General features: G+C 35.1%; 1 protein-coding gene across 1 annotated transcript in view; it reads left to right on the top strand.

The window, feature by feature from the left end:
* Window positions 1-14480, top strand: part of LOC127444533 (tumor suppressor candidate 3) — a 116087-nt gene that overhangs the window by 41201 nt on the left and 60406 nt on the right. Inside the window, exons 2-4 of the mRNA XM_051703944.1 lie at window positions 994-1163; window positions 7264-7381; window positions 11382-11522. Of these exons, the coding sequence (XP_051559904.1) occupies window positions 994-1163; window positions 7264-7381; window positions 11382-11522 (429 nt within the window). The remainder of the gene's footprint in view (window positions 1-993; window positions 1164-7263; window positions 7382-11381; window positions 11523-14480) is intronic.

Raw genomic sequence — 14480 nt, 5'->3', positions numbered from 1 at the left:
TGTGGAACTGAACATTACCATTTATGTGGGAATGAAACCTCTTTTATTCATTTATTGAATTTGTTTGGGTCAATTTTTGTTTCCTGACCACTTTTTCTGCCTTCCTTATAGGGGAGGATTGGAGAAAAAGAGGGTGAACTTTTGTAAAGCTTTTATAAATTTCAGAAAACTAACGTCTAAATATCTTCCTTCAAATATCAAATATTCAAATTCAAATTATATTACTAAAAAAAAAACGAAGGAAAAAAAAAAAAAATATATATATATATATATATATATATATATATATATATATATATATACACTGTGTGTGTGTGTGTGTGTATATATATATATATATATATATATATATATATATATATATATATATATATATATATACCGTGTGTGTGTGTGTGTGTGTGTGTGTGTGTGTATATATATATATATATATATATATATATATATATATATATATATATATATATATATATATATATACTGTGTGTGTGTGTGTGTATATATATATATATATATACTGTGTGTGTGTGTGTGTGTATATATATATATTGTTATTCACATCAAAACTAATTCAAACATGAAAAATAAAGTTTTAGGAATTTGAAAAATGTAATACAATGAAATATTATTCAAAAGATATATTAAAGATTCTGCACTATTTAAGGGTTATCAATTCATCAGGATTTCTTTTTTTTTTTTGGCATTGAATCATGTTGGGATAACATGTTTCATCTGGATTTGCACAAACTTGAGTCCAGTCCATGCCAGCTCGGGTATATGCTGTCATTAAACATTAAAAAAAACATTAATGATGCATACAAATGCTATATGTTTTAATAATTTATTTTATAAAGGAAAATATGCTTATTTATGGTTCTTTTTTATATTATTTTTATTTTTAATTTTATTTATGTAATATTGCAGTTATTGAACTGCACACATGAACTTGGAATTTCATTCTGACTCACTCTCTTGCTCATCAATTTGTTCTAGAACATGCTGGCAGAGAAGGTGGAGCAGATGATGGAGTGGAGTTCCCGCCGTTCCGTGATCCGTATGAACGGAGATAAGTTCCGGCGGTTCGTCAAGGCCCCGCCCCGGAACTATTCTGTCATTGTAATGTTCACTGCACTGCAGCCTCAGAGACAATGTTCTGTCTGCAGGTGAGCCACACAGATCCATCTTTTAACACCTGTCCATAGGTATAATGCTGTGTATACTGCAGTCATACATACACTACACTTAGATAAACATTTGATATGCCTCAGAGCACCACCAGAAAACCCTCTACATCTGTCTCTTCCCTAGAAGTCACCACCCTAGAAATTATTCCCATCTATTTATACCATGACAGCAACTTACACTCCATCTACCCACCCTCACATCCATCTCTCCCATCATTAAATGACTCAAGCTCATACAGTCGTGTTTCTGAACCACCCTCAGTAGTCCTATTCAGAATTCTGAGACATCATCTGTTGGCTTCATTGAATAAAGATAACAGACTGGAACAGTCATGTGTGCTACCAAAATAGAGGAAGTTAATTTAAAGCAGAATGACCTTTGAAGCAGAATGGCCAGTCACCCTTTCACGTCGATGTGACCCATAATGCTTTTTTAATTATCTGCTGTCAACTCATCGCTAGTTTATGTACAGTGGGGTTAAAAAGTCTGTGTCCACATTGAAAATCTGCGATTCAAAGTCTAGTTTAAACCTGGAAGTAAACAGAACATTTTAGGCCTTTGCAAAATGTACATTGTAAAAAAAAATTCTTAATTTTAACGGTAAAAGACTGTAAAAACGTAAATTGGTTAATGAGCAGTTACCATAAAATATGTTAAAAAAATTTAATATATTTAAAAAGACAATACATGTAGTTTTACAGTAAAATGTTGAAAAATTTAAAATTTTAGATGTAAAAAGTATGATTTTCCCATATAATTAACAGTTAAAATGTATATTATGTTTAACAAGAGAGTACATGTACACTACCGTTCAAAAGTTTGGGGTCACTTGCCTGAAATGGTTCTCATGATCTTAAAAAAACCTTATGATCTGAAGGCGTATGCTTAAAATATAATTGTGCCAACATATGAATTTATTGAATTACACAACTAAAATTGTATGTAATAAAAAAAAAATGCGTTTTTGAAATGGATGACTTGGACCGAATAATAAAGAACAGCAGCCACTAAGTGCCCAACATAGATAGGAACTCCTTCAATACTGTTTAAAAAGCATCCCAGGGTGATACCTCAAGAAGTTGGTTGAGAAAATGTCAAGAGTACATGTCTGCAAATTCTAGGCAAAGTGTGGCCACTTTGAAGATGCTAAAATATAACACAGTTTTGATTTATTAATTCATATTAATTAACATAATTCCCATAGTTCCATTTCTATTATTCCATAGTTGTGATGACTTTACTATTATTATAAAATGTAAAAAAAAAAAAAAAAAGTGACCCTAAACTTTTGAATGGCAGTGTTCTTTTTACGGTAAATTATTGTTAAAATTACGATAAAAAACAGTAATTGGGTATTCCAAGAATTCCCTGCGTGACCCATTACATTTCATTATATTTTATGGGAATAGTTATGTTTCTTCTTATTTTTAATATCATTTATGTACTTTGGGGTGTTCTGTGTTATACAGGTGCATCTCAATAAATTAGAATGTCGTGGAAAAGTTCATTTATTTCAGTAATTCAACTCAAATTGTGAAACTCGTGTATTAAATAAATTCAATGCACACAGACTGAAGTAGTTTAAGTCTTTGGTTCTTTTAATTGTGATGATTTTGGCTCACATTTAACAAAAACCCACCAATTCACTATCTCAACAAATTAGAATATGGTGACATGCCAATCAGCTAATCAACTCAAAACACCTGCAAAGGTTTCCTGAGCCTTCAAAATGGTCTCTCAGTTTGGTTCACTAGGCTACACAATCATGGGGAAGACTGCTGATCTGACAGTTGTCCAGAAGACAATCATTGACACCCTTCACAAGGAGGGTAAGCCACAAACATTCATTGCCAAAGAAGCTGGCTGTTCACAGAGTGCTGTATCCAAGCATGTTAACAGAAAGTTGAGTGGAAGGAAAAAGTGTGGAAGAAAAAGATGCACAACCAACCGAGAGAACCGCAGCCTTATGAGGATTGTCAAGCAAAATCGATTCAAGAATTTGGGTGAACTTCACAAGGAATGGACTGAGGCTGGGGTCAAGGCATCAAGAGCCACCACACACAGACATGTCAAGGAATTTGGCTACAGTTGTCGTATTCCTCTTGTTAAGCCACTCCTGAACCACAGACAACGTCAGAGGCGTCTTACCTGGGCTAAGGAGAAGAAGAACTGGACTGTTGCCCAGTGTTCCAAAGTCTTCTTTTCAGATGAGAGCAAGTTTTGTATTTCATTTGGAAACCAAGGTCCTAGAGTCTGGAGGAAGGGTGGAGAAGCTCATAACCCAAATTGCTTGAAGTCCAGTGTTAAGTTTCCACAGTCTGTGATGATTTGGGGTGCAATGTCATCTGCTGGTGTTGGTCCATTGTGTTTTTTGAAAACCAAAGTCACTGCACCCGTTTACCAAGACATTTTGGAGCACTTCATGCTTCCTTCTGCTGACCAGCTTTTTAAAGATGCTGATTTCATTTTCCAGCAGGATTTGGCACCTGCCCACACTGCCAAAAGCACCAAAAGTTGGTTAAATGACCATAGTGTTAGTGTGCTTGACTGGCCAGCAAACTCACCAGACCTGAACCCCATAGAGAATCTATGGGGTATTGTCAAGAGGAAAATGAGAAACAAGAGACCAAAAAATGCAGATGAGCTGAAGGCCACTGTCAAAGAAACCTGGGCTTCCATACCACCTCAGCAGTGCCACAAACTGATCACCTCCATGCCACGCCGAATTGAGGCAGTAATTAAAGCAAAAGGAGCCCCTATCAAGTATTGAGTACATATACAGTAAATGAACATACTTTCCTGAAGGCCAACAATTCACTAAAAATGTTTTTTTTTTATTGGTCTTATGATGTATTCTAATTTTTTGAGATAGTGAATTGGTGGGTTTTTGTTAAATGTGAGCCAAAATCATCACAATTAAAAGAACCAAAGACTTAAACTACTTCAGTCTGTGTGCACTGAATTTATTTAATACACGAGTTTCACAATTTGAGTTGAATTACTGAAATAAATGAACTTTTCCACGACATTCTAATTTATTGAGATGCACCTGTATTTGATGTAGTTTAGTTAATGTTTATTGCATAATTGTAATTTCACGTGTTACACTGATGGTGTTTAGTGTTTGTGTGAGTGATACTGAGCACTGTCTCATGTTTATTGCTCATTGCTGCTGGAAGGGCCACTACTGATGAACTTTATATCATCATGTGCCCTTCTGTAATTACTATGGTGATTAACAATACATTATAAAGTGAAAAGCAAATTTGTACAGTTTCAGAAGGTTAATATTTTAAGTTTATCATTTAATAATATAAACAACGGTACTACACCATAAAAAATACTGTTAAAACAACCGTTTTAAACTGTAAAATTTACAAGTTGTTCTGTAAAGTTGTTATCATTTTTATTGTGTTTGTTACATACTTATTCTGGCAACCACAGCTGCCAGTTTTTTGTTTTTGTAAAAACAACAGAATTTTGTTTTACAGTGCATCACAAAGCAACGTTAAAATGACGTAAATTAAAGGGCAATGTTTAAGATTATGCACTATTTCGAGGTCACTAATCAATTAAATTAATTTGTGATATTTACCATATCGACTCCTTTGTTTGAATGCCCAGATTTCCTTTCTTCCATGAAAGCACACAAGATGCTCTTGGGAACATTCTTAAATCATGCTGGGATAACATGGATCATCAGGTTTTGCACAAACTTATGGAGTCCATGCCAGCTCAAGTGCATGTTATCATTAAAGAAAAAGAAGGACAGACCGGATACTGTGGAATTCTGAAATTCATTTAAAGTTTTCCCTCTAATTGTTTGGCTGATAATATAATTTGTATTGAAAAAAAAAAAACTATAAAATTAGAAAAAAAGAAAAGCAAAATAGAAGCATTTTCATTATTGGTCTTGAATATTTGCACCCCACTGTCTTACCCCACCCACTCTCTCTGCACCTAATTATTTTCTCCCTCCATTGTTTTGTCCAGAAGGAATTTGCTCAAGTGTCTAAATGACAGAACATCAACTTAGCCTTTCCTTTTTAAAACTGGATACTCAGCATAAAATCAAACATTAATGTGCATGAGAATGCATATTTAAACATGCTTGTTTTTTACCCCCTGCAGAGTGTTTAAGTGTCCTGCTTTATTAATGTTTACGGGTATAATTGCCCTCTTGATGCAAATTCGTCTTTGTGAAATGCAGGCACTTTTCGCCTGTTAAGGCATGTTTATATGTGTGCATGCTTCAGTATGTTTGAGGGAAATGTGAGTTAATTGATTCTCAGTCACTGTTAATTGCATACAACATCTTAATTGTGTGGGTAGAAAAAAAATTCCCCATAGGTCTGTGCACACACATTTGTTCTTATCCTTGTTTTAATATTGATAACTGTATTGTAGTAAATGAGTGTGCCTGCCTGCATTTAGTAATTAGCGCAATCATGCCAAAATCAACTCCATATCAGGGCTTTTTGCACAACCTCTCCTGCAGCCTTTCATCACCCTATCTTTATGCCCTCACTTGAGAGTTGGGCTGTCACAATTATAAATTTTTGCTGACAATTAAGTCTCAAACAAAGAATTGCGATTATGACAATTAATTGTCTGTTTTAGGGCTATGACGAATAACTGTCTCTTTAAGGGCTTTCACGATTAATTGGCATATAAATTGTTATGTTTCTTAAAGTTTTTTTTTTTTTTTTCTGCATGTGTGCTTCATAAACCTTAAGAAGCCATTTCTATATATTTATATTTATATATAACATAGGGATATGTGATTTCCTTTTAAGGCTTTAAAAATGTATGAATGACATGAGAAATAAAATACGTAGATTTAAATATCAAAATATTACTAAATACTTCAAATATGTCTCTTTTTGGTCAACTTTAGTTTTGGTCAGTTTTACATTTGCACTGTTGTTTTTTAAACTCATTTATTTTATGCAGTAGTAAAATATTGCTGTCCAAATTTCTTCACTTTCACACGTTATTTTAATGCTCTGATTAAACCCACGAGCCCTTATTTGTCATGAAGAAAAACCTGCAAGATTTCGTTTCATCATTTCATCACTCCACAGAAATGGAGTAAGCGTACGTTTCCTCTGTGCCACTGCGTGGATGAACCAGGAACATTTGCCAATACACGATTGTTTAAAGTGAAATCAGAGTGCTTTGCGTTCACTCAAAGTTTATGCTCATGATTTTGCGGGAGTTTGGCACGACCGTCTGTCGACAGCGTGCGCATCAGAGCGCTTCACGTGGTCTTTGGGACAGGAGCTGGTTGACGTTCGCGGACGATGCGGCACATTGATGCTCGGAGTTCAACTGAATGACACAGAAACACACCTTTCATGCCATTTATACAATATATTCGCTTAAAATTCCCTTATTTGGGCATTAACATTTTATTGAATTAGAATGCCCAATAATCGCGGTTAGATCAAATAACCGCGGTTAGATCAAATAACCGTGATCAGACGGTTATTTAATCATCGCGTCAGGCCTACTTCAGAGCATGCACAGCAAAATCTATTCCACTCTCAAACAATTTGAAACACAAGAAATACCTTTTGTAAAGACTTACAATACATGTCATTGGCTGCATTTTTATGCCAAACCAATCCCAGATCGAGATCAAAAGGTGTAAGCGCATCAATAAATCATGCTTTCTGCATGAAAGCGGTTTACACAAAAATACAGTGTATAGATATACACAGTTAGTGAATGAGACCCATTGAAATGATATATTTGCTTTTGATCAGACTTCATCAGTGTGTAAATTTCATTTATTTATTCATTTATTTATGGGCGGAATCACAGTGGCGATTACCAAGAACTGGCAGGTGGATGTCTTTGTTGCATCTGTGGAAGGACAGATAGCTACACTAATTAACTCTTCTTTTTGCTCTATACTGTCCACCCATTGTGTAGTAAACAGCAATCAATGAAATAACTAACAGGGAGATGACACTCCTGTAATTAAGTCCTTTTTGCTGCATTCTTTTGTTTGCTAGCTAGCTTTGTTCTAATGATTAATCTCTCTCTCTTCTTCTGAAAATGTCTTTTAAACAGACAGGCTAATGAAGAATATCAGGTGCTGGCTAATTCATGGCGGTACTCTTCGGCCTTCTCTAACAAACTGTTCTTTACGGTTGTGGATTATGATGAGGGGGCTGACGTCTTTCAGCAGGTAACCAACCCACTCATCTTCTGTTTTCGTCCCTGATTCGTATGGATTTTATCAGGTCTTTTTATTTGCTTCATGTAGGGCTCCCATAGTCATGAAAAAACAATACCAGGGAAATATCAGGGAACAATACAATTGTGATATCCAGACCTGGAAATGTCTTAATCTGTATTTTTTTTAGGCATGTGCATGGTCACCGTTTTTAACATTCGATTAACCGCAAGGTTACACAAACAGTGAATCGTTTTTTTTTTCACCAGGAGCTGGAACGTGGGGATAACATTACTCAAAATAGAAGCAAATAAAGTGCACAGTGAGCTATAAGCCTAAATAGCAAAACACATAGATCTTCAATTATAAAATTTCACAAACAAATCTCGTCAGACAAAAAGAATCAAACGTGTATTGGTTGTGCCCTGGGCAGGTTCACATTTCCGTTAGGCAGTGCAGCCTCTTTGGGGTGCTTTGATTTTTAAATGGCTTAAAATCAAATGGCATTGAACTTGTCTAATTAATGTACTGTATGTAAATATGCACACCTGAGCAAAAGTTATTTGTAACTTTATTTCGTGTTTAAAAATGAGGCCATCCTGCACGAGATGCTGAAAGAAAAAAACAGCGAAATTCAGCGCAACAGTCAAAAACATCTGTCCAGCGCATTAACTTTTTATATAGAAAAACACTGCAGATGCACACAAAAGTATGTCTGAACAGCTCTTAACTCGCCCTATACTAAAAAAAAAAAAAAAAAAAAAAAAAAAAACTGGTTTTCATCGAGTTCGGGTCAGGTTGAAGACCTCTATTGCACGTGTAGAATAACCGAATAGTGGCGCGAAGAACGGTTAACCGAATGTCGACTATCCCTAGTATGTTTGTCTTGTTTTTCAGTGAAGATATCTAAACCTTTTTAAAACACAAAAATGTTACTTTATTTAGAATAGAAGCAAAAAAGACTTGTTTTTAGAGAATATGCCTGGATTTATAATGGAATTGAGTTTGTTTTCCACTTTGCCAAATATTTTTTTAAGCATACATCTGACAATCTTTAGTGAGATTTATGATTAAAGAAAAAATATAGAGAGAGATTTAGTATTGTATTAGTAACATATATCAATAATAAATAATAATTTAAAAAAATCTAAACAAAAGATATATTCTCTGATCAAGACAAAATACTAATGATAAAAATTATTGTTCGCTGTGAAATGAATATCATCTCTTATAGTTATGCTCTAAAATATTTAATTGGCTAGAATTTGCTCTTTGTAGTCTTTGTGACTGGAAAAGTCGTGCACATGCATTAGTTGATAGGTCTGGGAACCCTGTTATTAATAAGCATGATAACCATACAAAATATTCAAATAGTAAAACCAAGCTCATAAAAGAATAGATCATGTAGATATATTCTTCCGTGCATGCACATATGCTCTCAACTTCTAATTTGTCAGAGCCTGAAAACTTCTGGAATTACATTTTAAAAAGCTGCAAGAACAATCAAATGGAAAATAGCTCCTTGTCTCGTTTTTAACGTAATGAAATGCATGTTACACTTCTCTGAAGCAAATTATAGAGAAGAAACTCTTTACAACACGGAGAATGCGTATTAATTTAACACATGCCGATACATACTGTAGGTATTGTTTATGCAATTTTCACGCTAAATAGGTATGTGTATGCATGAATGTGTTTGTGCATAAGCAGCCTATAGACTCCTGCAGAGCAGTTTCTGGGGCAAGAACCATAAATTAGATTAGCATTACTGACATTGGTCTGGTGTTTTGAGGAATATGTTTCCAGAGGTTGTGATATATGCTTTATGGCTGAAGAACTGTGTCAGTCAGATATTATAGACTGTGTCCCCAACACAATCATTTGGGTTCATCAAAAAATAACTTATGCATTTTAGTAAATACAATTACTCCATCTTATAAAGATGTCCAAATAACTAAGTACCTTTATAAAAATGTGACAGCTAAGCTAAGCTGATGAAAAATTCCAGGATTTCTGATAGCTAGAACTAGTTTTAACACCACAACACTGTCTATTTGGCAGCTTGGGTAGCTATTGATATTTCGCATTAGATCAAAGATGAATAGGCATAAGAGGGGCATTTTTAACACTTTGTGTTCCTTTTCTGCATTTAGATTGTTTGCTTTGTTTACTTCCATTCATGCACATGCAAACATCGGTAAACAGTTATAACAGCATATGCTCGTGTAGGAAATTAGTTATAAAATTCAAAAAAGATTATTATTATTATTATTATATATATATATATATATATTTTTTTTTTATCTGACCTTTGAATTCATATAGCAACAAAGTTTGACCAACATAGGATCTAAATGTCACAGATTGACCTTTTGTCTAAAAATCTTTTTTTTTTTAACTCATGTTTTAGCAGTTTCATATCAATACTAGTAGAAAATAGAACTTTTGATTAATAGAAATGTTGCAGGAAACAGGAGTAGATGGTATTTAATTATTTAATATTACATTTTTATTAGATTTTCAGAACATAGTGCCTGTAGCGGGACATCATTTTTTTTTTTGCCAAATTTGTTGTGGGGTTCGAAAAATATTAAACGCCTTCTGTTCACCCAAAGCCTTGGAGGAGCTGTGGGTTAATGTTGATTTGATGTGTTTTCATCCAGAGCATGGGAACAGCAGTATTAGTCAATCCATTATAATGCTAATAAACAAATGCATGCTAGAGGTAATAGTTATTAACGTTCCCCTGTGTTTTTAAAAGATGAGTTTTCACCACCCAGTACACGATTATGCCCCATGATTGCAATTATATATAATTACATGAATATTACTTTGCCAGATTTTCTCTCTGCCTTCTTTAAAGGAATAGTTCACCAAAAATGAGATGTTAAGCAGAATGTCTGAGCTGCTTTATTCCATTCAACATAACTGTATGGTGATTTATACTGTCGAGCTCCAAAAAAAAAAAAAAATCTCCAAAAAGTTTTTGTGAAGCTTTGTGTGTGAAACATATTAAAATGAAAGCCGTTATTCAATGATAATTGTCCCCTTTGCCAAAGGCACAAGCACCTCATTTGTGCTTGTGTTCGGTGTAAAAGTAGCGCCTTTATTCACGTTGCATCGGGTTTGATGGAAAATGCCATTAATTCCCAAGAGTAACATGACTAATCGCTATGTTACAATTTTGAATATGCACAACCACAAATCAGATTTTAGAGGTATGGCAGAGGAGAAGATTATCAGTGAATGAGCTAACTTTATGTCTGTTCCTCTCACAAAGCTATCGGTTGGCTTCAACAGACTTATTATAGTTGTCAAATATTATAGTTATATTATATTATATATTATATTATTGTAATTATTTTATAAAAAAATATGAATTATAGTAATATAATATATACAGTTATATATTACAATAATAGATATTTTTATTATAGTATTATTAATATAGTGCATGAGTCTTAATAACTACTTGTGGTAGTTTAGGGTACTTTTTTTGTCCTTTTTTGAGCTTAGCAGTATAAATCAACGTCCACATGTATCAAAAATATCACTTTTATGAAAAGAGTAAATGTGAGCAGGTGATGACAGAATTTGTCTTTTTTTTATGAACTATGCCTATAAGTCTTTTTCTGTCTGCTTTTCACATTGCTCTCCTCTGATCTGTCTTTCAATACTTGCCTTCTCTCTCTCTCTCTCTCTCTCTCTCACTCTTTCTTCCCTCAGACATTCATTCATGCAGTGGATAATTCACCTCCCTCTGGAGGCTCTTGAATTGCTCCTGTCTGCTTATTAAAAGAAATCTCTGTAATACGCTTCACATTGTTCCTGCTGCTTTACTGATTTATTTGTAGATATGAATGTTTTGTGCTCTTGTTTCTCTTCTATTTATCTCTCGCCTCTCTTCCTCTCTGTATTCATCACTTCCCCTTCAACCTGTGTTTATTACTGCTCTCTATTGATCTCTCCTCATGTAATCTTCTGCCCTTTCTTCCTAAACTCTCTCCTCTAGTTAAACATGAACTCTGCCCCAACCTTCATGCATTTCCCAGCTAAAGGAAAGCCTAAGAGGGCCGACACCTTTGACCTTCAGCGGATTGGCTTCGCCTCTGAGCAACTGGCCAAGTGGATCGCAGACCGCACCGATGTGCAGGTATGTCTGCAATCATTCATCATGATGTCTCTCTGTGGAGTGGTGGTGGCGTAGTGGACTAAAGCACTGAACTGATAAGCAAAAGGTTGCTGGTTCAATCCCCACAGCCACCACCATTGAGTCCTTGAACAAGGTACTTAACTCCAGGTTGCTCCAGGGGGATTGTCCCTGTAATAAGGGCACTGTAAGTCGCTTTGGATAAAAGTGTCTGCCAAATGCATAAATGACTGAAATGATGTACTGCAAGTATGAAGTCAAGTAATGCTGGTTATTGCCAAACACCCCATGATACAAGACATATTGCAATACTTATATCATGATTCATTATATTGCGGTGCATCACAATATCCTTATTGGATGGCGATTGAAACCATGCCAAATGTGAGAGAAAGACACGGCATGTCTACGAGAAAAAGAGTGCAGGTTCAGGTTTAGGCCATGTCCATACCAATGCATTTTTGGTTGAAAATGTGTTGATTTTGCAACATTTAGGCCTCTCATCCACACTGGAATGGCATTTTCCTCCATTGAAAAGAGTATTCTACCAAACATGTATTAGTGTGGACATGGCCTAAATCTCTTTTGTGCCTCATAGAAGATGCTCTGACTGTAATATGCAGGGATCTAAAGTATATATTTATCTATGAATGAGTAGGCACAACCCTAATGTTAAAACACTGAATATATATACAGTTCAGTGGGGTCCAAAAGTCTGAGACCACCAGTGTCAAGTGAGGGGTGAGAGAGAAGGCGAGGACTCAAATGCAGAGAGTAGGTTGGGCTTTATTTAACTCAAAATATAAACAAAACTACCCTGAAGGGGAAAACTCCAAGGTCCAGGGCTGCACACTGCAGACAGACTGGGCTTGAAACACTGGGCTGGAACCGACAAGGAAGACACCTAACAGGTTGAACAACCACAATGAACTGCCATGGAACAAAAAACACAATGAGCTTAAATAGGGAAGTAAATTAGGAGGGTAACGAGGGAAGGCAGGTGAGGCAAATTAACTAATAACAAGGTAAACGAGTGGGTGGGGTTTCACTTAAGACAGCACAGACACGAGTGCACATGGTAATGAGAAAACACAAAGCAAAGTGCACTCACACAGCACTAGTGTCAGGATCCAGCCTCAAAAACTATAAACAAGGCCAACTGAAGTGGCAGGATCCTGACACTAGATACACAAGACAGGCACAAACACAGAAAGACAGGTGACAGGATCTGGACACAACAAAACATCAACTAAAGAGTCAGGATCCTGTGGAACTATTGAAAATGCTTTTATTTAGCATTTTTCTAAATTAATGATTTTTTTTTCTTTAATTAATCAACGTAAAAATGTTTGTGAGTTGAACAGTTAATTTCAGAATGTTTTAGTGTTTGGTATGCCCCCCTTTTGCTTTAATTACAGCATGTACTTGATATGATCCATATTATCCCAGCATGATTTGAGAATGTTCCAGAAAGCATCTTGTGTAATTCAAACTAAGCCAGGAAATCGGACCTTTGTACAAAGGAGTTACACGGTTAACATTACAGATTTGCTTATTTGATTAGTTACCTAGCAATGGTGTGAAATCTTAAATATTTTGTGATGTGAGTAACTGCAGACGGTGAAGTTTTTGGTGCCTCCTTAGGGTAAGATGGTGCCCTTGTTGGGAGTAGATGAACCACACAGACTGCTTGTACCAATCAGTACCGGTCAGTAATACTGCATTGAAAATGAATAAGACCAAGAAATTGACCCTGTATTCAGATGGTCCCTTACCCATCCTTCACAATTTTAGCAATAAATGCTTTTTTTGAGTTATTAATAATAAAAAGTGTATATCCTTTCTTATATGCTGAGAACTTTTCTGACCCATGACTTATATAAAAAATATTTTCTTTGATTATTTATCTGAATCTTATTTATGTATACATCTGTGTTAGTTTATATGTATTATTTTATATTTTTTACGTTTTTTTTTTTTAATGTTTTTTTATTTACTTTAATTTTTTTCCTTCACCTGTACTTGTCATTATGACTCAGTTATTGTATTCACACATTCTTGGATCTGTGTAATTTTGAACATCTTATTGAATATTTATATTGAACCTTCTGTTTTTCAATAAACAAATCCACAGTTTTAGCACAATATGTTGACTTTTCAGATGGTCCCTTACCACACCCTCCACAGTATTAGCACGTTTCAGCAAAGTGTGTGGACTTTTCAGATGACCCCTTACCCACTGTATAAACAATGTCCAACTTATATCATTGTTAAATTAACGATCTGGAATGATTTTGCAATGATGCCATCTGAGCAGCTAATGGGACAAATCACGTCCCATATTGATTCAATACAGGACGCATAACAGGGTGAACTCTGTTCCTGTTAATTCTGCTTGTTTGGTAAATCGAGCTATATGTCACCCAAAAATGAAAATTGTCATTATTTACTCACCCTCATGCTGTTCCAAAAATATATAACTTTTTTCTACCGTGGAACGCAAAAGAATACATTTTGACTATACAAGTCTTCATAAGCCATACGATAACTGTGTGTGAAACAAGCTGACATTTTTGTTGCTATTCTTATCTTAAAGTGGTAATGAAATGACTTTTTATTTTGTATTTTTTTATTTTTTTTATTTGTTCCTTGAGGTTCACTTATAATATTAGTAAATTGCACAAAAAACAATCATATATTTATAAAACATGATCGTTTTCCACCCTCATTCTGTCCCTCTGTAAACACTCGGTTTTGGTGCTATTTCTCCTTTAAGACTTGACCGTAAACGGCCACTGTTATGATTGGCTCTCTGCTCTTGATTGACCTGTTCTCACCTTGCAGTCTCACAGTTCACCGCTACTGGGTGGGGCTACGAAAGTGATAAGGTAATGAAGGTGTTGATGTGTTTTCCTGGAGGTGGTCAGATGCAAATGTCTACCATCAGTGACATGCACAGAC

This window comes from Myxocyprinus asiaticus, chromosome 8, assembly GCF_019703515.2.
Source record: "Myxocyprinus asiaticus isolate MX2 ecotype Aquarium Trade chromosome 8, UBuf_Myxa_2, whole genome shotgun sequence".
Taxonomy (NCBI): domain Eukaryota; kingdom Metazoa; phylum Chordata; class Actinopteri; order Cypriniformes; family Catostomidae; genus Myxocyprinus; species Myxocyprinus asiaticus.
Note: the sequence above shows the minus strand (reverse complement) of the source record. Positions and strands in the feature narration are given on the sequence as shown.